Genomic DNA, 23,976 nt, shown 5'->3' with positions numbered 1-23,976 from the left:
GGTTAAAACTGTGAATCTCTGCCTAGTGACTGGGCTGCAGGAAATGGTGTCAGGGCCTCAGGTTTTTGTTTGCTATCCCTTTAGTCTGTTACCCTCTCAGCTCCTGTCACTTCCAGAGTTCTTGTGGTCATCTTCATAACTGTCTTTTGTTTCTCCTATGCAAGTTTCTGAGCCTTACTGAAGAAGATCTGAACAAATTTGAGTCCCTTACCATGGGAGCAAAGAAAAAACTCAAGACTCAGTTGGAGCTAGAGAAGTAAGCATGTTCTCATTTGTATGCTGGGGGAATGGGGTGCATGCCTTTAATCCCAGCACTCAGGAGGCAGGTCTCTTGTTTGAGGTTAGCCTGGTCTATCGAATGAGTTTCAGGATAGCCTGGGCTACACAGAGAAATCCTGTCTTGAAAAATCAAAAAAAAAAAAAAAAAAAAGAAAGAAAGAAAGAAAGAAAATCATTTGATGTGTGCTTTGCTGGGTGGGGCCACAGTGCAGTTCTAGTACTTAGGCTGGAGCTTGGAAATTTGAGGTAGCCTGGGCTACATAGTGAGACAGTGTCTCAAAACACCAAATCAACACAGAACAAACTCTGTTTTAATTTTTCATTTGCCAAGCAGTGTTAGAAGCTGCAGGTCTTTACAATGTCTGTCCGGGTTACTTCGTTTCTTACCCAGTTCTCAGTGAGACTCACCACAGGCATAGTTCTGGCCTCTGGACCTGTCTGGGAGACGCACTGTGCTTGCTATTCACAGGGAGAAGTCAGAGAGACGGTGCCTCAACTCCTCAGCCCCATCCTTGGTCACCAGCAGTGGAGTGGCTCGAATCACCCCCACCAGCCACGTGGGGCCTGTGCAGCCTGGGCGTAGCAGCCACGCTTCAGGTGTGTGAGGCCTTGTACAGATGTGTGGCATGTATACAGGTGTGGTGTGGTGGTGTTTTGACTTTGGAAGAATTTGGGCATTCAGTCACTCTTGTTTTATATTTACAGGTTCTAAAAGATCTTTTTTTTTTTTTTTTTTTTTTTTTTTGTTCTGACTCATTAGTGTCTAGTACAGGCAAGTAGTTGTACGGATGGCCGTGGGCGCCAAACACTAGTGCCTGGCCCAAGGTGATTTGGGTAGCACTTTAGATCCTGAACTCTTACGCTGTGAGGGGAAGCAAGTTACAGTCCAGAGAGCTGAAAGGATCTCTGCCACGCAGGTGCCCTTCAGGCATGAGCTGTCCTGCAGGAAGTGCTAAGCTCTGCTCTGCTCACCAACAAGATGAGCTGTGCGGTGCGGATTGGGAAGGAATCAGTCTGCACTGAACAGTGCTGTGGGGCCCAGGGAGCCGTGTTCTCTACTCCACAGCATGGAGCAAGGTGTCCCACACTGACTGGCCCTCCACCTTGAGTGTACTAGCCTGAGTCACAAGTACCCCTTTGGACCTGGAGAAGTGGCTCAGTGGTTAAGAGAACTAGCTGCTCTTCCAGGTGACCCAGGTTCAGTTCCCAGCAATCAAATGGCAGCTCACAACTGCCTGTAACTCCAGTTCCAGGGGATCCAGTAGCCTCATACAGACATTCATGCAGGAAAAAACAAATGCATAGGAAATAAAAATAAATTTAAAAAGAAGTACCCCCTTTGATTTGTCACTTAAAAACGCAGCCTTGAGTGCTTGGTGCAGCTTTCAAGATTCTTGGAACTTGGTCTGACTTTGGCTGGGGCCCTGCTCCTGTTCATGGCAGGATTCTTCTGCCTGTGGGCAAGTGCCACACATCTGTTGACCTTTACCTGCCTTCTCCACAGAGCTGAGGGTGGAGGTGGAGCCACCGGCTCACCAGCTGCCTCGAGAAGGCAGCTCCTCCGAGTATTCCAGTTCCTCCTCTAGCCCCATGGGTGTGCAGGTTCGAGAGGAGAGCTCAGACAGCGCCGAGGAGAGCGATAGACGTAAGATCCCTGTGCTGTGGCTGTGTCCTGCCCCACCCACTGAGCTTGCAGTTACCCTGCTAACAGTCTTCCCTGTCCTCAGGTGTGGACATCCATGTTGAGGGGACTGAGAAGGAGAAGCCTGTGATGCTCCTGGCTCACTTCCCATCCAGTTCTGCAAGACCCACAGCTCAGGTTCTGCCTGTGCAGAACGAGACTGGCTCCAGCCCTGCGGGCCACCATCCTCTGCCCCCGCAGCTCGTGCCTGCAGCTTCACATCTGGCACCTGTCCGCATGCTCAACTCGGTGCACAAGTCAGACAGAGGCAGCACAGACGTGAAGCTCCTCTCGTCTTCTGTCCACTCCCTTCTGTCTTTGGAAGAAAGGAACAAGGGGCCTGGTCCTAGAAGCGGCACGAAAGTGGACAAGAGCTTTGGTGGGGCTGTGCTGGACACACTGCCTTCAGCAGCGCCCCACCCGCCAGTGCAGGGCCTCTCAGGCCTGGTAGAGAATAACTCTGTATCACCCACGGTCTCCTTTGGTCCCCGGGCCAAAGTTGTGCACGCAGCTACACTGGACAGGGTGCTGAAGACAGCACAGCAGCCAGCCTTGACTATAGAGACCAGCTCAGCCGCCACAGGGACACCAAGCACCGTCCTGCATGTGGCCCGGCCACCCATAAAGCTGCTGCTGTCTTCCTCTGTTCCTGCTGATGCTGCCATCTCTGGGCAGACTTCTTGTCCCAACAACGGGCAGATCAGCGTGCCCCCTGCAATAATGAACCCCAGGACTGCTCTGTACACAGCCAACACCAAAGTTGCCTTCTCTGCAGTGAGCAGTGTGCCTGTGGGCCCACTGCAGGGCAGCTTCTGCGCCAATAGCAACACTGCCTCCCCCAGCAGCCACCCCTCCACATCGTTTGCGAGCATGGCTACTCTGCCCAGTTGCCCAGCCCCCAGCTCCAGCCCTGCCCTCTCTTCTGTCCCCGAAAGCAGCTTCTACAGTGGTGGTGCCGGCAGCAGCTCCCCAGGAAACATTCCTGTCTCAAGCCAGAGCCACCACCACCACCACCACCATCAGCAGCCTCCTGCACCCCCCCAGCCTGCCCCACCCCCACCTGGCTGCATTGTCTGCACGTCCTGTGGGTGCAGCGGCAGCTGTGGCTCCAATGGCCTGACTGTCAGCTATGCCAACTACTTCCAGCACCCGTTCTCGGGGCCGTCCGTGCTCACCTTCCCTTTCCTGCCCTTCAGTCCCATGTGTGGCAGTGGCTACGTCAGTGCTCAGCAGTATGGCGGTGGCTCTGCCTTCCCTGTGGTACACACAGCCTACAATGGCAGTGTGACTCCAGACCCTGTCCTAGGTGGGCAGTCCACATTTGCAGTGCCACCCATGCAGAACTTCATGGCTGGGACAGCGGGGGTGTACCAAGCCCAAGGCCTGGTGGGCAGCACCAATGGCTCCAGTCACAAAAAGAATGGGAATCTGTCCTGTTACAACTGTGGGGCCACTGGCCACCGTGCCCAGGACTGCAAGCAACCGTCCATGGACTTCAACCGGCAAGGTAAAGCATCAGGAGGAGCCTTGGCCCCCTGCTCTGTTGCTTGTGGCTCCTGGGAGAAGTGTCCACGGCTGTTTGGCTTTTCTGCAAACAGTGAACTTGTTTTTAAAGAGAACCAGGTTAAGTTCCTGTACTCATGTTGGGTCGTTCACAACTGCCTGCCATTTTAGATGTAGGGAGTCCATTACCCTCTCCTGGCCTCTGTAGTCATTTGTACACGCACAACACACGCACATGCACACCTTGAAAACAAGAACCTCAGAGTCTCTTTATCTAAACAGAATGAGCTGGGTGGAACTTCGGGATTGTAGAATTGTCAGCCATTGTTGCCGCCTCCTGGAAGATGTTTAAGGATTGAGCAGTCAGCTAAGGAATCCCTCGCCAGCATAGCCCCCTCTGCTGGTCTGCCTGTTCAGTGCGGCTGTATGCCTGTGTCAGGCTGTGTCCTGCTGACTGGCAGCTGCCGCCTTCCTGTTAATTTCCTGTAGTCTGTGCTCTTCACATTGAAATGTCTACTGTATCATGCCAGGCTTACTTACACTTTTGTTGTATTGCCCGGTGTCAGCCTCCAGAATGCTGGGATGCCACCTACCAGGTTCTCCAGGTTCACTCCTGCTATTTGTTTTGGGAAAATTACAGTATGGTTAGGAAAATTGTTCCTACTTTGCCCAGCTCTAGGACCCTAGCACCTCCATCTCTGGTTGTGATTCTCACCATCTGCAGAGCTTTTTGAAGCCCAGTCAATACCGTGGCCCGAGCAGTGCAGTAGTGGTGCAGGGTGCTGCGCCCATCCCTTCTGAGGGCCATACTGCATCTGCCCAGTCCAGGCCTTCTCTGCCCCTGTGTGTTACCAGTTTGAGTGTAAGGTCCATGTCTAGAGAAAGATCCAATGACTGAGATGGGCAGTGATGCTCAGTGGTCACCCCCGGGAGGTCTCATACCTTTGACATGCAGCTGTGCATGGGTGTGGTTGGTACTAAGTGGCATCTCAGAGCAGGTGGGTGGTGTGTGCACTTCTGTAACTGACTCAGGCTTCACCCTCTCCTCTCTCTCTCTCTCTTTCTCTCTCTCTTTCTCTCTTTCTCTCCAGGAACTTTTAGGTTGAAATACGCCCCTCCAGCAGAAAGTCTGGATTCCACGGACTGATCCTTTTTTTTTTTTTTTGGAAACAGAACATTTTATTAAGCCATGAAAAATCACATAGAGAACTGAAGTCAAGTTGCTGTGGAGCCATGGAGACCTAAGGAAAACCACATATTGAGCTGAAGTCGAGTTGCTGTGGAGCTTAAATATTTTTAACCCAAAGGTGCTTTACTTCACTATACTGGATAGCGAATCTAGCGTACAAGTACGTCATACTCGATTTCATTGCCAAATTCCTAGTTTTGGAGCTTGATCCAAGGATTGCCTAGTGGACACCGCTATGGCAGTAACGTGGCTGTCATACCATTGCTGCAGCATGAAGACCTGTCTCCTGAAGGTCGATGGTCCTTCTAGGCTCACACGTAATTCCAGGGCAGCTATGCACGACCTGAGTCAAGACTGCAGGTCGGAGTTCTCTCAAGTTCCCCCGTCGGATCCAGGACCCCTTTTTGGGCTAGGAAGCACCAGCTGGATTTTGCTGTTTCCTAAAGTGGGAGCCTCATGTCTGGCTTCTTAGGGATTGCACTACCTGGCAAGGGCCTCTGCAGTCTGGGAGGCGGACTCTGCTGGACCTGACAATGTAGGGGACTCCATCGGTGGGCATTGGAGTTGGCACCAGCAGGCTGCTCCAGCAAGTACACCCAGAAGTCGATCGAAGGGTGTTCTGTAGACATTTGGAGCAGTTCCAGGTTTTTAATATTTTTTTCTGTAAACAAATTTACACTATATTAGTAAATAAGACATAGCTCACTCTCGACAACTTCATTTCTAAGGGTCCAAGTCCCAGGGAATCCAGTTACCAAGGCTTGAGACCACCCCTCCCGTTGGAGGCTTTGAGCCTGTTCTCTCCAAACAAGAACCAACTCTTGAGGACACGGGGAATGACTCTGCTTTGTGAGTTGTCTATGACTGATGCGCCTCATTCTTCAGGAAGCTGGCAAGCTGTTGTGTCTCAAATGGCTTCCCCAGGACTACAGCCCCAGAGCTCACTGCTAATGAATTCACTCTTGACACAGACATCCAGCAGTAATATAGTCCTGTGGTCTGTGAACAAAGGACTGGAAACTGTCGGCTTTTTTTTGTATTAGGCTGTGAGTTGATTGTTAATTCCGTTAAAATTGCCTGGAAAACTTCAGTAGAGAGATGCAAGACTCCTCGGAACCGCTCACCAGTTACAGTCCAGACCAAGAGTGGGGGTGGACGTTTCAACCCACCACAGCGGAGGCATAAGGGACTTAGACCTCCGAGGTTAAAGGGAATTTTATGCTCAAATAACATTATTTATAATGCTAAAGCCTTCAGTATTAAAAATTGATGGTAAGATCTTGCCAAGGATTTCCCAGCTTCCTGTTCATTGGAGAAGAAAAAAAAAATCACAGTCCTTAAACCATTCTTCTGATGGGACAATCACCCTCATGCTGAATTAGTGTAAACACAAAATACCCTAGAACTGGAGGCGCAGTGATATAAGGCTTCGTATTCACAGACTTTCTATCTGTGGAGACCCACGGAAGGCTTGAGTGTTGTGGGTTCTATGCAATGCAGGATCGATAACGTCTGTTCTGTCCGTGGCACACAGCATCACGTCTGTTCTGAGGTGACGGTGATGAGGCATTAGGGGGTGCTCTGTTGATCTCTCACCCAGAAACACTACAAATGTCAATACAAGAACTGACACAACTTTGCCTTAAAGAGCACAGACTGGGATTGGTCGCATTGTGTTAATAAGGAAGACCTAGAGTGTTCACTGATGTTTACGATTTTAATATTTCTGAAGGCCATCACAGTGGCCTGGGTATGTGCTGAAAGCCAAACTTTTAAAGTTTTTTTTTTTTTTTTTTTTTAACAAAGAAATATTTTAAATAAATCCTATTTCAACACAGTTGTTGAAAACTGTCTCATAGCAAAAGAAAAAAATCATATTTAAGTTTTCTGTTTTGTGGTCAGTATAGGGAATGGGAGTGTCCTAACAGCTGTTGACCTGCTGTGGCAACTTCCATGTTACCTTGTGGCATCCAGCCGAGGTGAGCGAGCTCCAGCACCATCGCAGCTGCACAGGCAGCAGAAGTCTCCTTTGGAAGAGCTTGTGCGGTGCAGCGTTTCTGTGAACCCGCTGGCGAGGATGAGGAGCATGCGCAGCCTGGAAGTACAGGCGGATGTGTGCAGGTGGGGCTCCTTCCCAGAGCCTGGAGCCAGCCTGGCCAGCAGGCGCTTCCTCACCAGACTTCAGTGCACACACCTAACAGACCAGCCCTTCCCCGTCATTTCTCTAAAACTGCTCAGTCAGGTGGCAGTGGTGCCCAGGTGAGATGGCCCCAGGACTCCATGTCAGATTCTAACGCTGTATTAACATCTCGGGTACAAAGTGGGATATTCATATAGGAAGGAGGGCACAATGTTGGAACAAAACAGCTATGTGACCTTTTTGTTGTAGCAAAATATTGTTTTCTACCTTCCTTTCCAGTTATTTCAGTCAATAGTGAAAACTGGAAAGTGTCTTAGTGCTGAAAACTCCTGCTGCTGAGGGGCGCCGAGATGGGATCTAGTGCTCACAGTACAGTTGTTTGTGAGCGTATGTATGGTTGGGTGTCAGGAAACCAGTGGCATGTTCATCTCCAATGATGACAGTACTCAGCAGTTTCTGTGTAGAACTCATTAGGCTTCCAGTCATTTCTGCAGGTCAGCCTGGCTTGTACCACACGCACATGCATGTGTGCCATGACAGTCCCCCCAAGGACAGTCCGATGGGAATTGGGTCTCACCCTCCTCACTCCATCCTTGTTTCTCTGCTTCCTGGCATTTGGTCTGACATGCTTGTTTTACAGCCAGCTAACAGGTGACATTACTTGCTGAAGTCTTAAAAGGTTGCAGGGACTTAGTCTATCTGTTCAACCTCATCCCCAAGGACTTGGGGAACTTGAGCAGGGACAACTGTCCTTTCCAAAGTGCAGATGACTTCTATAGAGCAAATCAGGTGGCCCAAGAAACCATCAGTCCAGAGATGGGACTGCTAACCCATCCCAGGGTTTCACTGAAAATGCAGGCACCTGTAGTCAACACTTGGCAATACTTAAGAAAACCACACACTGTACTGGCAGGGCCAGGGCACTGCTCCCAGCCTTCAGCACAGGTCAGTTCTTACGCACACAGTGTTGGTACCAAGACTGAAACCTTCAGATTCTATTGGGCATATTTTCTTTTTAGGAATGAAGGACAATTCTCCCATTTTTGAGCCATTCTTTTGTCAATTCTACAAAATTGCATGTAACTTTATAAATATTTTTAAAAAATATAGTTTTGTAAATATTTAATATTCTGCTAATTTGATTTTGAATTGTAAATGTCAAGTATTGTTTTTGGGGTTTTTATGTTTTATTATACTTTGTTAAAAAAAGAAAAATTGTACATTTTTAGACTGTTTTTATGAGTAAATTTAATGTACGGAAAATAAAAATTTTAAAAAACTCCAAAGCGTTCAACGTTCTCAGATCTTTGTCAGTGAGGCAGGTCCTTCCATTTTTCCTTGCTATCTGTCAAGGGTCCCAGCTTTACAGTGTCACATAGGACTCTAGGATATGGCCGGCCCGCCCTTCCAGAAAGGGCACCTGCTCAACAGTACTGCCTGAGACAGACTTGAATGATGCTCTCACTGAGGTGGCGCTGTATTACCCAGTGCCTTATTATCCTGGGCTGAGGGCACTCTGCAGCATTGCAGAGCCCGCTGTCTGCCCTAAGCTGACGTTCAAAGCACTATCAGCTGTCCACGTGAGTAAATTCTTTGGTATGTGCTCTGGTGGCAGTGTCATCATGTGTTCCCACAGCACCAATGTGCACCTGACAGTTAGCAGGTCAGCTACTTCCCCCTCCCCAGCCAGAGTAGCCTGGACACTGCAGGACCCGATTCCCACCCTGACAGCAGACAGCACTCAAGACAGGTTCAGTTGTGCCTTTATTGACTTAGCGCATCAGAGCGTACAGTGTCCTAGAATGGAGGCCACCCTGTGGGCAGTGTTTTAAAGCAGTACACAGGAATCCTTACTGATCGCACCATAGTTATAAAAACCAGGGACATAATGACATACACAACCTACACACGACAGCAGTGAGAATATACACAATGTAAAATTACATTGAGGGTTAGCAAGGACAGCTGCATGCAGGGAGGGTGCGGTGCCTGTAAGGAGCTAGGTTGGAAGGTGGCTGTGTTGGCTTCTGTCCATGACAGCAGGCAGCTCTCACTGAGATTCTCAGACCAGTGAGTGAACAGGGATGGTCTGAGTGTCACAGTGGGCTACATGCAGGTAACAGGAAGCAGAGGCTTGCTTTAGTTGCAAGTGACCATGTCTGTCAAGAGCATGACTCCTGTTGCAGTTGCCTTCACAGCTAACATGTATATACTGACATGAAATGGGGAAATCCCAACAGCGGTCAGAACCGCCCTTACAGTTACACGCTAACAAATAGGTGTGAGCCAAGTCCAAGGTGAGTACATTTGGACTTCCAGGCTACCATTTGACAACTGCATCCTAAGGCCAGCATTGCACACCTGCTTGCTTTCTACCTGAAGCAGGCATGGACCAGACAAAATCCAAACCAGGAAAAAAACCACTTTGCTGTGCAGTCTCTTAAGCTAGACTAAGCAACCCCTGGACACGGTTAGAGCTGGCCTGAGCAGTGGTGCGTGTGGTAACATCTAGACAGCAGCAAGTGAGCATTCTGCACTGCTGAGGAGAAATGGCAGAGTGTCTGGGGGTCAGGACCAGGACCCACTGGGGTCCTTAGAGCTATGTCCTTACACACCTGACCTGTCTGGGGCAAAGCCAGACCCCCCTGGGGACCTCTGCTAGGTAACCTGGGCGAGACAGTTTAGAGGGACTTCTCTCCGAGTGGAAGCCCTTTTAGAGAAGGCAGCAGGTCCCAGGAAGAGACTGCCCCTGACAGTGCTCTTCTGTCAAGTCCCTACTAGGGAGAAAAATGTCAAAATAACTTGGTCTCTTTATTGGCAACTTAGGATGCAAAGTATTTTATTTTTAAACTTCTAAAGTTTGAACACAAGATAGCCTAGTTTAGATGAGTTTCCAAGCTGAATGCACTTGCATGGAGCTCAGTTTCTGGCTGATAAACAGTTCCTAATACCCTATGTGGGTGCCTACGTTCTGATCTGTGTGGGGTGAGCTGACAAGCTTCCACTGGTAACGTCCCTTTTTGCCTTGGTGAGGGCTTAACAAACATTAGGCATTGTTCTAGTCTTACACAGCCAGTGCTGTCCCGAATGTCTCCTGGGAGGCATAGACCATGTACAGGAAGCCGTCTTCATCTCTCTCACTCTCGTACACTTCAGAGATGGGTGTGGACACACTCACCATGCTGTGCCCATTCACCAGGAGAAAGAAGGCTTGGTTAGCATTGAGCTGCAGGCGCCTCCTGTGGAGAGAAGAGAGTGGGTGGGTGGGAAAGCTCACTGAGGTCTCTACAACCTCGGCTCCACTGACCAGCAAGACCAAGCATGCTCCCTGCTCCCGGTGATGGCTGGAATCAGGGACTAGCATCCACACGGCCATCAGCGTTCTCAGCCTTTGAGCTGCTGCAGCCAAAAGATCTTACAAACGCTCCCTGTGCAACTCAAACTGGGGCCAGCAGCAATCCACCATCCAGTAGGTATGTCGACCCTGTAGTCCCTCAGAGGTTTTGTCTTTATGCTAGAGCACATTCACAGCTGACCTGAGATACACGCAGCTGAAACCTGGACACGCCTGACTTTAGGACATGAAAGAAGCAAGAGGGACCTAAGTTTGGCACGGAGATGGTTAGAGAACAAGTATCACTCAAGGGAACAGGGTAAGAAGTGGCCAGATACCTAATTATCTTGATGAGCTCACTCATATTCACGTGATCAGGTACAAGGAACTTGGTCTTGTCCAGGACGGGTAGCTGCTTCTCACCCTTGTATCGCTCTATGATCACCTGCAGAGAGAGGCCAGACACTCAGCAGCACACACAGCACTCCCCATGCTGAGCCTGGCAGTCCAGTCACCTGACCCAGGCCTACTTTGCTTGCCCATAGCACTCTTGTGATCAGTGCTCGTTCACAGCCGCCAGTGTCCCCGCAAGCAAACCGTGACAAGGCCACCAGGGACCTCTTTGTTGTCTGAACAGTGCTAGGATTAAAGATGCATGCCATACCCGGTAGTTTCACATAGTAGACCAGGATGGCTCTCCACCTGCATCAGCCTCCTGTGCTAGGATTATAGATGTGAGCCTCATACCCAGCAATATACTCAGCCGAAGTTTTATGGAACAGATGGTTGTGAGCTGACGTGGGTGCTGGGAATCAAACCCAGGTCCTTCGTGAGAGAAACAATGCTCTAAGCCACTGACCTGTCGTCTCTCTGCCCCCCCCCAAATTATTAAATAAAAGCAGCCTGGTATGGTGGTACACACCTTTAATCCCACCACTTGGAAGGTAAATCTCTTATGAGTTTGACACCAGACTGGTCTGTCTACACAATGATTTTTAAGACAGCCAGACCTACATAGTGAAACCCCACACCAATAAACAAATCTTAACCAAAATAAATGTTAATCTAGGGCACATATTTCTATTCCCAGCATCTGAAGACTCAGAAGTGAACTGCCTTGAACTCAAGGCTAGCCTGGATAAGACCAGCCTCCAAACCAAACCAGAAGGTCTGAGTCCTGAGGACTGCTGGCCTGGGAACCTCAGCACTCCACAGCTTCCAGGTGCCACGGACATTCACCTGCACGACAGAAAGCCATGCCCAGTCACAGCATGGCAGAGAGGGACACCACCTGTGCGACTTCAGGAGGGAAAGTGCTTGTCTCAACATGCTTCCTAGATGTAACCTGCGTGTGGTTCCTTGAAAGGCAGCCTTAAGCTGCCATCCCTCCCCATTCCTGACAAGACTGAAAGTTGCATCTTGTGGGCTGTTTGGAAGCACCCATAGGGAATGCCAGCTATGGGTGCCACACACCTAGGGTTGAGGCAGACTCCCCAGAGGAGAACAAAAGAATAAAGGAGGTCCAATGCATTCTTCCACAACACCAGGATGCTGGAGAGCTGTCCCTGTCCCCTTTCCTTGCTCACTGTCCTAAGGCAGGCTGTGAGCAGATTCCAGCCCCTTGTTGGGAAGCCCCACAGTGACACATCATCAAAACATGCCTGGCTCCCTCTCCACTCCCTAACTTCTGCTTTACTCTCTAGTTTGGGAAGACAGACTGGATGGTCTGAAATAGGCCTCTCTTCAAAGTTTCCAGCCTGGAAAGACTGGGAGCCACCAGTGCGGCCACCCTGTTCTCAATGAGGCAGCAGAGCCCGGCTCTCGTGCTTGCTTGGTGTCAATAGCAGAAGATGGCAGCTGAGTTTCCTACTTAGCAAAGATCCTCTAGCACTGTAGAAGCCCTGGCTGTGTTGAGACCACAGCTTGCAGGAAGCCGTGTGCAAATCCTGGCAGGCTTAGACAGCTGAGCTTCCTCAAGTAGGTCGGGCAAGCACTCCAAAATGAAGGACTGTTTCACCCAGGAAAAGCTGTTCACAGGACTGGCCCAGGAAGCCCCACCCCCAGGTAAGGACATACTGGGAATGTCCAGCCAGTTCCTAACAGCACTGCCCCCTCCACACCCCCCCAGTCTCCTTCTCTCCTTACCAATGCTTCTCTTTCAGAAAGGTTCCAAGGCTGTGGAGAAGGCTGCACAGGGATACACATGCAGGGTTTGGTGCCGGGGCTTTTAACACTGGGAAAACGGACATACTACCAGAGAATGAGGCCTGACACCAGAATCCTTCCCAGATGTAAGGTCTAGCTGGAGAACAGCCATTTTAAGCAGTGGCCTGTCTATGTGTGACTCTGCATGCAGCTCTGTGTAAGGTCTAGAGCAGGGCATACGGTATGCAGGGTGTATGCAGTAGGGGCTGAGAGTCAGTCCTTTATCTCCATAAAGCAGTCATGCCACCCCAGGATGACTGACCCCACAGCAATTATCGTTTCCTGCAGTTCATCAACAGAATCCCTGACACCACAGAGAAAAAGCAAAACAGTCTGGCCCACCTGTCCCTTTCCCCTTTGACATGCCCAAGAACAGCAAGCTCAGATTAGGAGGCATGTGGTTAGTGGCCACATAAAGCCCATGAGTCCAAGGGCTCCAGGGGGCTCTAATGGGGCTTGGGGTCCCCTCTTGCCCGGAAGCATAGCTGCAGGAGAACCTACTGGGATCTTGGTGGGGTGCTGCTCCCGGATGAGCCGAACATCTTCCACTCTTTGCTCTGTAAGAAAGAGACACAACGCTATCAGGGGCCATGCTGCCAGGGTCTGCTTTTGACTGTCCCATGTGCTGAGGCAGGGCACTCAGTAGATCCTACCAACATGGTCCAAGGGGTAAAGCCCTCATTGCAAGGAGCTGCAAACCCAGATGGACAGCCACACATCTGGGACAGAAGGTACCCGTGTAACTTCTATCACCACTGTTAAGTTTTGTTAATTTTTCAGCCCTGGTAAAACACGGACTAAAGCTGTTTTTGCTGGGAAAGGAAGGATTGGCTTGTTTATTTTCTAAGATGGTCAATGTATCTATCCCAGGCTGGTCTCCACTCAGATCCTTTGTCTTCCCAGTACTGAAATCGTATCTGTGCACCAAGGCTAGTGGGAGATGCTCTCAAAACACTCCCACCCCCTCCCCCAGCCAAAACACCGTAGCCAACTGCTGAATACTGTTCTGAGAACGTCTCCTTCCCACTTTGTTTTCGTGATAGGCTCTCCTGTACTACAGCTTAGCCTCGAACTCATGTAGCTAAAGATGACTTTGAACTCCTCACTCTGCTGGGAGGTCTTTGGCCAGCCTTATCTTCATTTTCAACCCTGTACCAAGCTTGCACTGCAGGGTCTAAGCAGGTAGCCATGCCACTGGAGATGGGCTTGCCCTGCGCACTTCTCTATTTTGAAGTACTAGCTGACCTCTCCAAACCATTCCTGTCACCCCACAGATGGGATGGTACCATCTATTCACATGGCTTCCTGCAACTTTCCAGAAGGAGCCTCCATTTTACACCTGCTGACTACTCCATTTCTGGCATCTATGGGCACAAAGCATGCACATGGTACAGACATATATGTAGGCAAAAGACCCAGACAGATAAAATAGAAAGTAGAACCCAACTTGGCAAACTCCAGGCCAGCTTGAAGTACAGAGCAGAACCTGCCAAGCAGTGGTGGCACATGCCTTTATTTAATCCTTACACAGCAGGAGGATCCCTATCCAAGTTTGAAGCCTGATCAGGGCCACATAGAGAAACCCTGTCCCAACAAAGAGCCAGGCACAATGACACACCTTTAATCCCAGCACTAGGGAGGCAGACAAGAAGGTCTCTGTAAGTTCAAGGCCAGCCCAGGCCACACAATGAGGCCCAGTTTAAATCAAGAAACCAACCACTGACAGCAGAAACCCTTAACCTAGCACAGGGTGAGACGGGACGGGGTTAGAGCTTCTTTATGGGCAGAAACACTTAACACTGGTATGAGAAGAAATGCAGGCCACAGAGTTCTACCGCCAACTACAATGTCATTCTGATTTGCCCCAAAGGGAAAGACAGGAATAGTTGCCTTTACTAAAGCAAACAAGGGCCAACACTGATGGCCTATAGGACCTGCTCAGCCCTAGCTGGCTGCAGGGACAGGGACCCAGGAAGAGGCCTGCAAGAGCTGGGACACTCAGGCACACTGGTGGCCTTTTTAAGCAGACAGCTGTGGGTAGGCCAACAGCTTGTACTGAAGACTGGCTCTTTAACTGCTATGACATACTTATCCATGTCTCTCTGCACACACGGTCCAGCAACCAGAGACAGCTTCAGCAACTCCTTGTCCCACAAGTGCCCCCTCACCCCGCTTGTGAAGATGACTAAGGACCAAATAAAAATCACAACATGGCAGGGACCCACTGAAGGGGCTCAGCAAGGTCCAAGCTTAGCTCATTTCCTTCAACCTCTGGAAACCAGGAGTCAGGAGAGCAGACACGGTGAGAGCACGTCTAAGAATGTACTGTCTTTAGGAGTGATCTGGAAGAACACCACCCCTAGCCTCCACTGCTACTTTGTATCTCCAGCCCTGAGAGACACAGCTTAAATTCCTGAAGCCACCTAGGTGTTTTGTTTGAGAGAGGGAGGCGGCCTGCCTCGGCCTCTCCAAAACTGGGATTAAAGGCGTGGACCACCACGCCTGGCATCTACTTGAGATTGCTGGGAATCTCGCTCTCCCCAGGGCTATTTATTTTGTCCCAGCCAACTTCCCAGCAGAAACCCAGTTCGCTGGCGTTTAGGACCATCCTTAAAAATGAGTAAACACAGGATCACCCCAGAAAACCTCGGTGGGAACACTTGAGAAAGGCCTGAAATCACTTAATGAGTTCTAACTCAGAAATTGGGCACTTCCTTCTAAGAATCTGCAAGCCTCCACCTCAGTCTCCTTACAGCACTAGGGATGAAGTACAAGAATTTATGACAGAAAGCTAATGGGACTCTGCCACTAGGCGGATCCTGAGCTTCTCGGCCCTAGGCCCCACCCAGGTGCTTCAGCTACAAAGGGTCCGTTTGGAGTGAGCCCTAAATCCATCCACCCAGTAACTATCCCCTTGGTCTGGATACTGCAAACTCCAGAGCTCCAACCTAAATCCCTCCAAACTCACTGGAAAAGAGCAAAACTAGTCTTGGCCTCCTCAAAGAGGCCGCTCCAAACAACGTCTGTGTGTGGCAAACCTCTAAACTGTCAGCGCCCACTGTCAGGGCCAATAAAATCAGAAGCAAGGAAAGCAGAGGCCATCAGATACCCGCGCTTTCTTCAGAATAGCCGGGGTCGGCAGAGAGCAAAGACAATCTAGGGGAAAACATCACAAGCCAGGTGGAGCTTTGGAGAGATTTCCCCCGGCCACTCTGGGGACCCGCGTCCTAGCTAATGTGCACGCCTCATTTCTTAAAGACTGTTCCAGAATAACTTAAGATCACTATAAGCAAACAAAAACAGCTGTTAAGTTTTCGTTATGAGACAAAGGCCACCTCTCCCACACACACGTCCCCAGACGACTGCGTGAGCAGAGGCGGCAGGGTGCTGCCCCGGGGCTCGAGGGGCGCCCGGACCTGGAACCCACTAAGGACACAGCCGAGCGCGCCGCGCCCGCGGTACCCTCCGCCACCGGGGTGGGGTCTCCAGTCCCGCGGGGGACGCTGAGGCCACGGGCGACCGACGGACAAGGCGACGCTGCGCGCCTGGGTTACCCCGGGGACTGAGCCTCCGGGGACCGAGCCCTCACCGGCCCCCGCTCCCGGCCTCTCTTCGTCCGGGCCCCGCACGACACCACTGTGGAGACCCCACCTCAACCCCTCCCGACACCCGGACCTCCCACCCCCGGGCCCACGGTGCGCACCGAAGCTCCGGCGCTGCTTGAAGGTCTTCTCGGACGGCATGGCGCGCGGGGGACCCGGGTCAGACGATCTGGCTCCCGCGACGAACACTTCCCTTGTGTGTCTTCTCAGCCCGCAGCCGAGTCAGGTGACTGGAGGCATGTCAGCGAGGGTGGGGCCAAGGGCGGCCCCGAGAGCCGCCATGACAGGCGTGGCGGAAGCTCAGCGGCGCGCAGGCGTGCAAGCGCTCCCCCCAAAAGGTGTTCTGCGCCTGCGCGGGTCGCGCTGGGCACTCGCTGGGCGAGCATCTGTTAAGTGTCTCCCAGGGCCCGGCGTTGGTGCGGTGCGGCCCTGCATACCTCATTCCCCTTCAGCCCTCGCATGGCCTAGCTGGTGTTCCAGTGCCCGCCCCCTTGCCGCTGTATTTGACATTCCTAAATTCTGCCCCCTGCCCCCTGCGCAAAAAAATTAAAAACAAAAAACTGACTTGAGGTCTCGCCTGCTAAGTCTTTACATTTGTGGACTCCAAGACGTCTGGGCTTATGGTTGGATCTGATCTTGTAGCGCTTCCCCTGCGAGTCTTGGGCTGCCACTAACACAAGTATGTAGCCCTAAGTCGAACTCGTAGACAAGCAAGGTCTGAGGAACTAGAGTTGTCACTGGAGGGCAAGTTCAATGACGTGTTCCAGCAAAAAGACGATGACCCACCTAGTGTCCAGCCTGTCCATTTTCCCTTCCTATAAAAGCCCTTTTGTGTATTGAGCTGCTGAGCACGGAGTTTGAGAGACAAGGCTCACCTAGACTTCCTAGGGTGCTAGACTATGTGTACCCTTACTTCCTTCCCACCACCTCTCATACATTTTTTTGGTGGGTGAGCAATCAGAATGTCCACGAACTCCAGCAGAGGCCTGATTCAGGCAGGATCCACCTTGGAAAATCCCAGAGGGTAATTCTGTCCGGAGATCTTTATCTTGGCTGTCTTCACAGACAGACCCTTCTACTTCAGATGACTCTTGGGTAGCTTTATCACAGTGTCCTCACTTTGACTCATGCAGAATTTGGGCCTGCCCACTCCACAGCCACAGCAGACTATAGACTAGGTAGGACAAGGTTTCCATCTTAGGTAAGGCCCATGGTCCTTCAGCCACTGTTTAGCATTGAGCCTGGAGTTGCCTGGGAGGTCATACTGCCTCCCATCTTCAGTTTGTAAGAGCAGGTCTAGAGTTCAAACCAACAATGTTGAGCACACACACGCACACACACACGCGCACACACACACAGACACACACACACAGACAGACACACACACACAGACAGACAGACAGACACACACACACACAGACAGACACACGCACACATACACAGACACACACACACAGACAGACACACACACACAGACAGACAGACACACACACACACACACAGACAGACACACACACACGCACACACACACACAGACACACACACACACACACGCGCACACACACACACACACACAGACACACACACACACACACACACACACACACACACAGACGATGCCACATCTGAGCCAGCCTTGTGTCCCTGTAGATCCATCGCCTGACATGGTACTGTCTCCACAGTCCAGACTTTCTCCTTTAACTGGAAACAACCGTCACACGATGCTTGTCCAAGGGATCTCCATATACATCTGCGTGAACAGGAAAAGTTCAAAGCACATTACTGGGTGAATCGCAGAGGACTGTCTACTTTTGTTCGCTTGCTTGCTTTGCATTGTTTTTGCCTGAGGGCTATTGTTTTGTACGAAGCTTCTGGCCTGAGGTGCAAGAGACCAGGCTAAGAGTAAAAATGGAAGCCAGGTTTGGTGGCACAAGGCATGTCACCCTAGCTCACTGGAGGCTGAAGCAGGAGTATCAAAAGGCCAAGTGGGATGTGATGCCTAGACTTTTAATCTCAGCACCCAGAAGGGAGAGGCAGTCTGGTCCCTTGTGAGTCTGAGGCAGCCTGTTCTACACAGCATATTCCTACATTGTGAGAACCTGTCTCAGAAGAGCAGGGGAGGAGTGACACAGGGAGAGGGATGCAGGGTGGGGTGGTCCAGTGGTTAAGGACACTGGCTGCTCTAGTTGAGGACCTGGATTTGGTTCTCAGAACCCACATGGCAGCTCAGTGGATCTGACACCCTCTTCTGGCCTCCTCAGGCACCAGGTACCCACATGGTACATATGAATACATACAGGCAAACACTCCTACACATAAAAATAAATCTTACACATGAAGTAAAAAAAATCTTAAAACAAACAAACGAAAAACAAAGGCAACAAAACAATGAAAGTCCAATTCCCCCCTTTGAGACAGGGTCTCTCTGCGAATCCCTGACCGTCACTGCAGCGTGGATCTAGAACCACATATTCCAACACTACGCCGTGAGAAGAAACCAAGCCAAACATGGGGGTGGGCGGGTGGGGGAGTCAATGGTACTTTACAAGTCTTACCTAACCCTGGGAGAAAAACTTTATTCTCACGGAACAAATTCTTTTCAAACCAGACTAAGTTTTTCTCGCATGCAAACAGGAGAAGCAGACTCCTGGGTTTGCAAGTGCATGCCCCAGTTACCCGGTTCTCTTTGGTCTTCTCTAGTAGTGCCAGGAACTGAGTCAGGGTCTGACACCTGCTAGGTAAGTAAGCCAACACCCTCAGTCGTGGAGTGCCTGCCCAGTTTCCAAAAAAACCCCAGCTCCATCCCCAACCAAAACCAGAATGAAAGATGCATGATTTTTATGATACATAGAGTATGGTTTGTGTACATATGTGAGGTTCTGAATGCATTTCTGTACACTTCTGTGTGTGCAGTGCCCACAGAAGTCAACATTTGGTCCTCTGGAACTGTAGACTGCGAGCTGCCATGTGGGTTCTGGGAACGGAACCATTCTTCTCTGGGAGCTCATAAACCCTACAGACATCGCTTCAGCCCCACTATAACTTATTTTTAGTAAGTGATATTATTCATCTCCCCCAACCCCGAGATGGTAGTTCACATACAGTAAAGGCGAGAACGCAGCATTTCTATAGACTTTTTCTGCTTATTCGTTGAATTTCTGGTGCTTTTAAACCTAACTACTAACTGGGTGCGGTGGGCACACCGTTAAGCACTCTGGATGTAGATGCTGGAGGGTTTCTGTGAGTTCCTTGCCATTCTGGTCTACATAAAGTGCCTTTGTCTAAAAAAGAACGAGTAAAACCAAGCATATCAACAAACTGCTTATTCTTGAGCCCAGGCAGTGGCTCATTAAAAGTTCCCACCCCAGTGCTAGTTCTTACAATGACACCTAAAAACCCGCACTCATTCCCAGCGAAGATCCCAGGCTGGAACCTGGGTATTCCGGAACGCAGAGAGCCGGAAACCAGATCACCAGGAGCCGGGCGGGCACTTCCGGCTGCTGCACAGAGCCTAGGCGCCACACTCAACATGGAGAACGCAGGGCCCCGAGCGTGCTCAAGGCTGCGGGGCCTGCGCGCGACTCGCCCCGCCTCCACTTCTTTTTGATTGGAAGAAGCTGACCGTCGGGTTTGTTGTCTAGAAAACTATTGGCTAGCTGTGCAGTCAGTCACCTGCTCTTCAGAACAAGTAAACAAGAATTGCTCAAGATCGTCGAGGGGAGCTGGGCTACTTGTCCCGCGGGCACCGGGGCCTAACTCGGGCCACTGGGTTGGGGCTTCGGTGTCTTCCGGCCCATACACCCCGCGGGGCCTTTCAGGCTAGCAAGATGGCTGCGCCTCGGTTCCATCCCGGAGCCTGTTGCAGGGCCTTTCCTGCACTTAAAACTACTCCACTTATGCGTCTGACACAAACGGGCAAATAGACGCTTCTTTTCACTATGTTTTTATTTATTCCAAAGGTCTCATACAATAGACCATGTTGTTCTTGAACTTGCCTCTCTCCTGCTACCTCAGCCTTCTGGGTGCTGAGATTGCAGGCGTGAGCCACCATGTTTACCCAAAGTCGACACTTACTTGGTTTTTGAGACTGGGTTTCAAACACTCTAGGCTTCACTTCCAACTTCCAATGTAGCCAAGGGTGAACTCCTGATTCATCAGTCCCCATCTGCCAAGTGTTGAGATTGCAGCTGTCACACACACACACACACACACACACACACACACACACACACACACACACTCAATACTACTTGATACTACTCTCAATAACTTTAGAGGAAGCCCACTGAAAAATACACTGTCCCAATTTTCCATTTCCTGTCACTAACATATCACTGTTGCAAGCTTGGTTAACTCTTTGGTGTAGTTTTCCTGCTTTTAGTAGTAATGCAAGGCTGCAAACATATCTTAAATCAGAGTGTTTGTGCACACTCATCCGCATCCCACGCTGCCCCGGAAGCCTGAGCTAGCTTCCCAAAACACCACTTTCAGGATTGCGTCACTCTCCATGGTCCTGGCTCCGTATCCTGTTTCATCTTCTGCTCAGATTCCCGTCAGGCCTGAGCCACCCTCTCTGCCTGCTCAGTCCTTGTTTCCTGGCAGGTCTTTGCTGTACTAAATTTGGTGTATGCCATTGCCTGGTACTAGCTTACTTTGCTAAGTTAGTACTTAGTAATTGTCTACCTCTTCTTTCCAGAACATTCTACCTCCTGTTTTTCCCCTAGCTAACTTCACTTCTTTATGTATGTATATATTCTTATTTATTCTTTGTAATTTTCCTTCTTTTTTTTTTTTTTAAAGGGTGTAATGGCTGGTTGTGTGTGTCAACTTTATACAAGCGGGAGTCATCAGAGAGGACAGAATCTCAGTTGAGAAGATGTTTCCATGACATCCAGCTCTAAGGCATTTTCTCAGTGATCAATGAGGGAGGGCTGAGTCCATTGTGGATCGGGCCATTCCTTGGCTGGTGGTCCTGAATTCTATAAAACATCAGGCTGGCCAAACCATGGGAAGCAAGCTCAAAAGCAACATCCCTCCACGGCCTCTGCATCAGCTCCTGCCCGCAGGCTCCTACCCTGTTTGAGTTCCTGTCTTGACTTCCTCCAATAATGAACTATGATCTGGAAGTATAAACTGAAGACCCCCTTTCTTCTCCAACGTTTTGGCCCTGGCATTTCCTCAAAGTAAAAGAAGTTCTGACTAAGACCCAGTGGTTTACTAGGTAGGTCTGGCTGGAACGGGTCACTCCACAGATCAGGTTGACCTTGATCCCAAAGAGATCTACCTGCCTTTCCCTATGGAGTGCGGGAATTGCAGAGACCTCACCCACAGATCTTTATCAACAGATTAACTTCTTTATGTCTGATTCAGGGGATTGAATTCAAACTCTACGCACTTCTGTAATCCCAAATGCTGTTTCCCCAATATCCTTTCTCTGAGCTTTCTAAGACAATCCAGTTTTTTTCTGAGCACAAGGATCTCAGGTCGTTGACTTGCTGACGTGTGGCATAATCGATTGTTTACCGTCCTGCTGAACTTCTTACAGATTTGTCTTGTTTGTTTTTCCAGGCAGGGTATGCCAGGCTGGCCTTGAACTCACGCGCTTCCTGTCCATCACCTTTTAGTTGCTGAGTTCCTGAAGTCAGGCTGTAAACATAGGCACAATTCTTCTAAAGAGGAAAACCAAATTGTTTTATGTTTTAATAAGCATTCAGCTCCTCTAGGGAAGGTTTTGCTGCACTGACCGTTTTCTGCCCAGCTCCTGTTGTACTGACATTATGAGCAGGCAGATTTGTTGATATTTCTCCAGACAGGCTGTACCTGTAGCCTAGGGAACTGCCTGCCTCAGCTTTTGTTTTCGTTTGGGGTCACTCAGAGATTAGCCAGATCATGAATAAATTTTAATAAGAGGAGGCATCTGGACTTCGTGGGGTTGGGTCTGAACCTGAGGCTCATAAAGGCAAAAGCCATAAGTTCTGTGTGTTCTGTCTACGTGTACACAGGGTCTAATTCTGACAGCCCTGGCTGTCCTGGAACTCACTCTACAAACTCTCAGAGATCCCCCTGCCTCTGTCTCCCGAGTGCTAGGATTGAAGGCGTGGGCCACAACACCCGGCTAAGACCAACTACCTTGCTTGAAAGGCATGTCTACAACAGCAGACAATCTAGGAATACTTCCCCCCCCCCCCCCCCCCCCCCCCGCAGTGGTGGGACAGGCCTTTAATCCCAGCACTCTGGAGGCAGAAGCAGGTGGATCCCTGACTTGGAAGCCAGCCTGAGATACACAGAAACCCTTTCTTGAAAAGCAAACACACACAAAACCCAAACTGACCAACCAAACAAAGAGAATAGTGTTCGAGGTCTGGGAAAATGAAGGGAAGCCGGCTGCTGGGTTAGAGCATGGACAAGCTGGGGGCTTGCACAGCTTTTGCCTTTTGGTCTTTCAAACTTAGTTAAGCCTATACTTTAAATGTAATGTTAGCCGTTTCTCCAGGCTTCGATTACTGGAGGGGGCGGTCAAGGCCGGCTTTGTCTTTGATTTTCGATAGACCAAGGTGTAAACAGAGCACGTCACACTTTGGAATGGAAGCAGCCTAGTCCGCAGCTGGGAAGGTTGCTGATGCAACAGCAGTACCTTCCTCAGGCTCCTTGTTCTTCCTTGTGACGCCTTGTTTGTTTTTATTTCACAGGCTCCGAGAGTAAACACACACACCCCACGTGCCGCTTCCCACATCCAAACGGTGTTTATAATAAACCATAACCTTTGCCCTGGAATAGTGTGTTCTATGAGGGACAACTGGGACGCTTCATAGAAGGCGTGGTTAGGATGCTGGGGAGAAGGGTGTGGGGTCCCCATGGATTGGGAACTGTATTCTCCAGGGGCACCCCCTACTCCCTCCCCACGCCCTGGAAGCCAGTGAGGAGATGGCCCAGATTGGAGGTGAGACAGAAGCTAGGGCTAGAATGTGAGGAATGTGACGTGGGCAGGAGTCAGTGAGGTCAGGGGGTCAGGGAATAGTTCCAGGGAGTGAGCAACACAGAACTTGAACTCATTTTGTTTACCAGGCAGAGGACCAGAGTCAGCATCTACACCCCACCCCCGCACCTCACTGTTGTTCAATGAAGGCTGATTGACAGCCCATAAAATGATAGACCAGAGGGGTTCAGCTTGGAGTGGACAGCCCAGGGCCCCATCCACAAGCCCACAAGGAGCTTACCCTCCCCAAGGGCCTTTTTAACACACAGGGGCAAGAGGCAGCAAGTGCTCAGCCACATTTTTTCACGATGTTAATATTATCATGTAATTTAACTTTTTTTTTTTTTTACATTAAATATTGCCCCGTAGCTCAGGCTGTCCTGAAAGTTCCCATCCTCCTGACTCATCTTCCTAAAGTCTAGGATTACAGCCCACCAGGCGGAGTCTTTGCTTAATGTTATTTTTAATTAATCAACGAATGAACTAGATAATGTCTCTTTGCTTGTTGGGATAATTTACTGAATGGACTTCTGTGCTGCGCGGGGGAAATGTGAGCTGGAGAGTAGGTTGGGGACACCAGGAACTCCTACCTCACTGAACACCAGATCTTTCCTTTGCAACCAAAGCAGCAATGGTAGCAAGTTAGTTTAGATGTAGTATTGCTAGGCGACGGTAGCTTTGGTTTGCCGTTTCTTTCGCCAAATTTTGTTCATGGCGAGGCCATCACCTGTGCAAAGGCCCTGGCGACAGGGCAAACGCTAAGGAGCCTCGTTAGCGCAGTAGGTAGCGCGTCAGTCTCATAATCTGAAGGTCGTGAGTTCGATCCTCACACGGGGCATCCTGCATTGATTTTTGCTTAAGGCAAAACTCCTACATTCTCAGCAAACTCAGTCAGAGGTGGGGCTTGTGGTCACTCCAGGGACGGGGATTTCCGGAGCTGAACCCTGCGACCCTCTTTTAGTGAGGCCCTTGGTTTACGGCCAAACGCTCTGAGGGCGGAGCCTGAAAATAGGATGTGGCGACTTACAAGGGCGTGGGCCTAAGAGAGGGCGTGGCCACACGCAGGG

The 23,976-nt window shown here is 50.3% G+C and overlaps 2 protein-coding genes across 3 annotated transcripts in view; one reads left to right on the top strand and one right to left on the bottom strand.

The window, feature by feature from the left end:
- Positions 1-7,986, top strand: part of ZCCHC14 (zinc finger CCHC-type containing 14) — a gene marked incomplete at its 5' end in the record, with an annotated part of 49,279 nt that extends 41,293 nt beyond the window's left edge. The window contains 5 exons of one of the 2 annotated variants that reach the window (XM_080936975.1): positions 165-256; positions 749-876; positions 1,784-1,924; positions 2,007-3,467; positions 4,637-7,986. In XM_080936975.1, the coding sequence (XP_080793101.1) occupies positions 165-256; positions 749-876; positions 1,784-1,924; positions 2,007-3,467; positions 4,637-4,656 (1,842 nt within the window). In that variant the 3' untranslated portion in view covers positions 4,657-7,986. Of the gene's footprint in view, positions 1-164; positions 257-748; positions 877-1,783; positions 1,925-2,006; positions 3,468-4,554 lie in introns of both variants that reach the window. The other variant, XM_080936974.1, reaches the window with a different exon arrangement.
- A 549-nt stretch (positions 7,987-8,535) lies between these two features.
- Positions 8,536-16,148, bottom strand: MAP1LC3B (microtubule associated protein 1 light chain 3 beta). Its single transcript, XM_080936873.1, has 4 exons — positions 16,035-16,148; positions 12,833-12,888; positions 10,465-10,571; positions 8,536-10,031 (listed from the first exon to the last, which is right to left on the bottom strand). Exons 1-4 carry the CDS (start codon positions 16,072-16,074, stop codon positions 9,857-9,859), a joined length of 378 nt encoding a protein of 125 aa, XP_080792999.1. The 5' UTR covers positions 16,075-16,148; the 3' UTR covers positions 8,536-9,856.
- Between the last annotated feature and the right edge of the window lie 7,828 nt (positions 16,149-23,976).

The sequence above is a fragment of the Micromys minutus genome, assembly GCF_963924665.1.
Source record: "Micromys minutus genome assembly, chromosome: 24".
Classification (NCBI taxonomy): Eukaryota; Metazoa; Chordata; class Mammalia; order Rodentia; family Muridae; genus Micromys; species Micromys minutus.
Note: the sequence above shows the minus strand (reverse complement) of the source record. Positions and strands in the feature narration are given on the sequence as shown.

Excerpts from the sequence above, each read along its gene's own strand:
- MAP1LC3B (XM_080936873.1), bottom strand. The coding sequence starts at position 16,074 with ATGCCGTCCGAGAAGACCTTCAAGCAGCGCCGGAGCTTCG. Across the intron at positions 12,889-16,034 it reads CAAGCAGCGCCGGAGCTTCG|AGCAAAGAGTGGAAGATGTT; the intron begins GTGCGCACCGTG and ends TCTTTCTTACAG. Across the intron at positions 10,572-12,832 it reads AGCACCCCACCAAGATCCCA|GTGATCATAGAGCGATACAA; the intron begins GTAGGTTCTCCT and ends CTCTCTCTGCAG.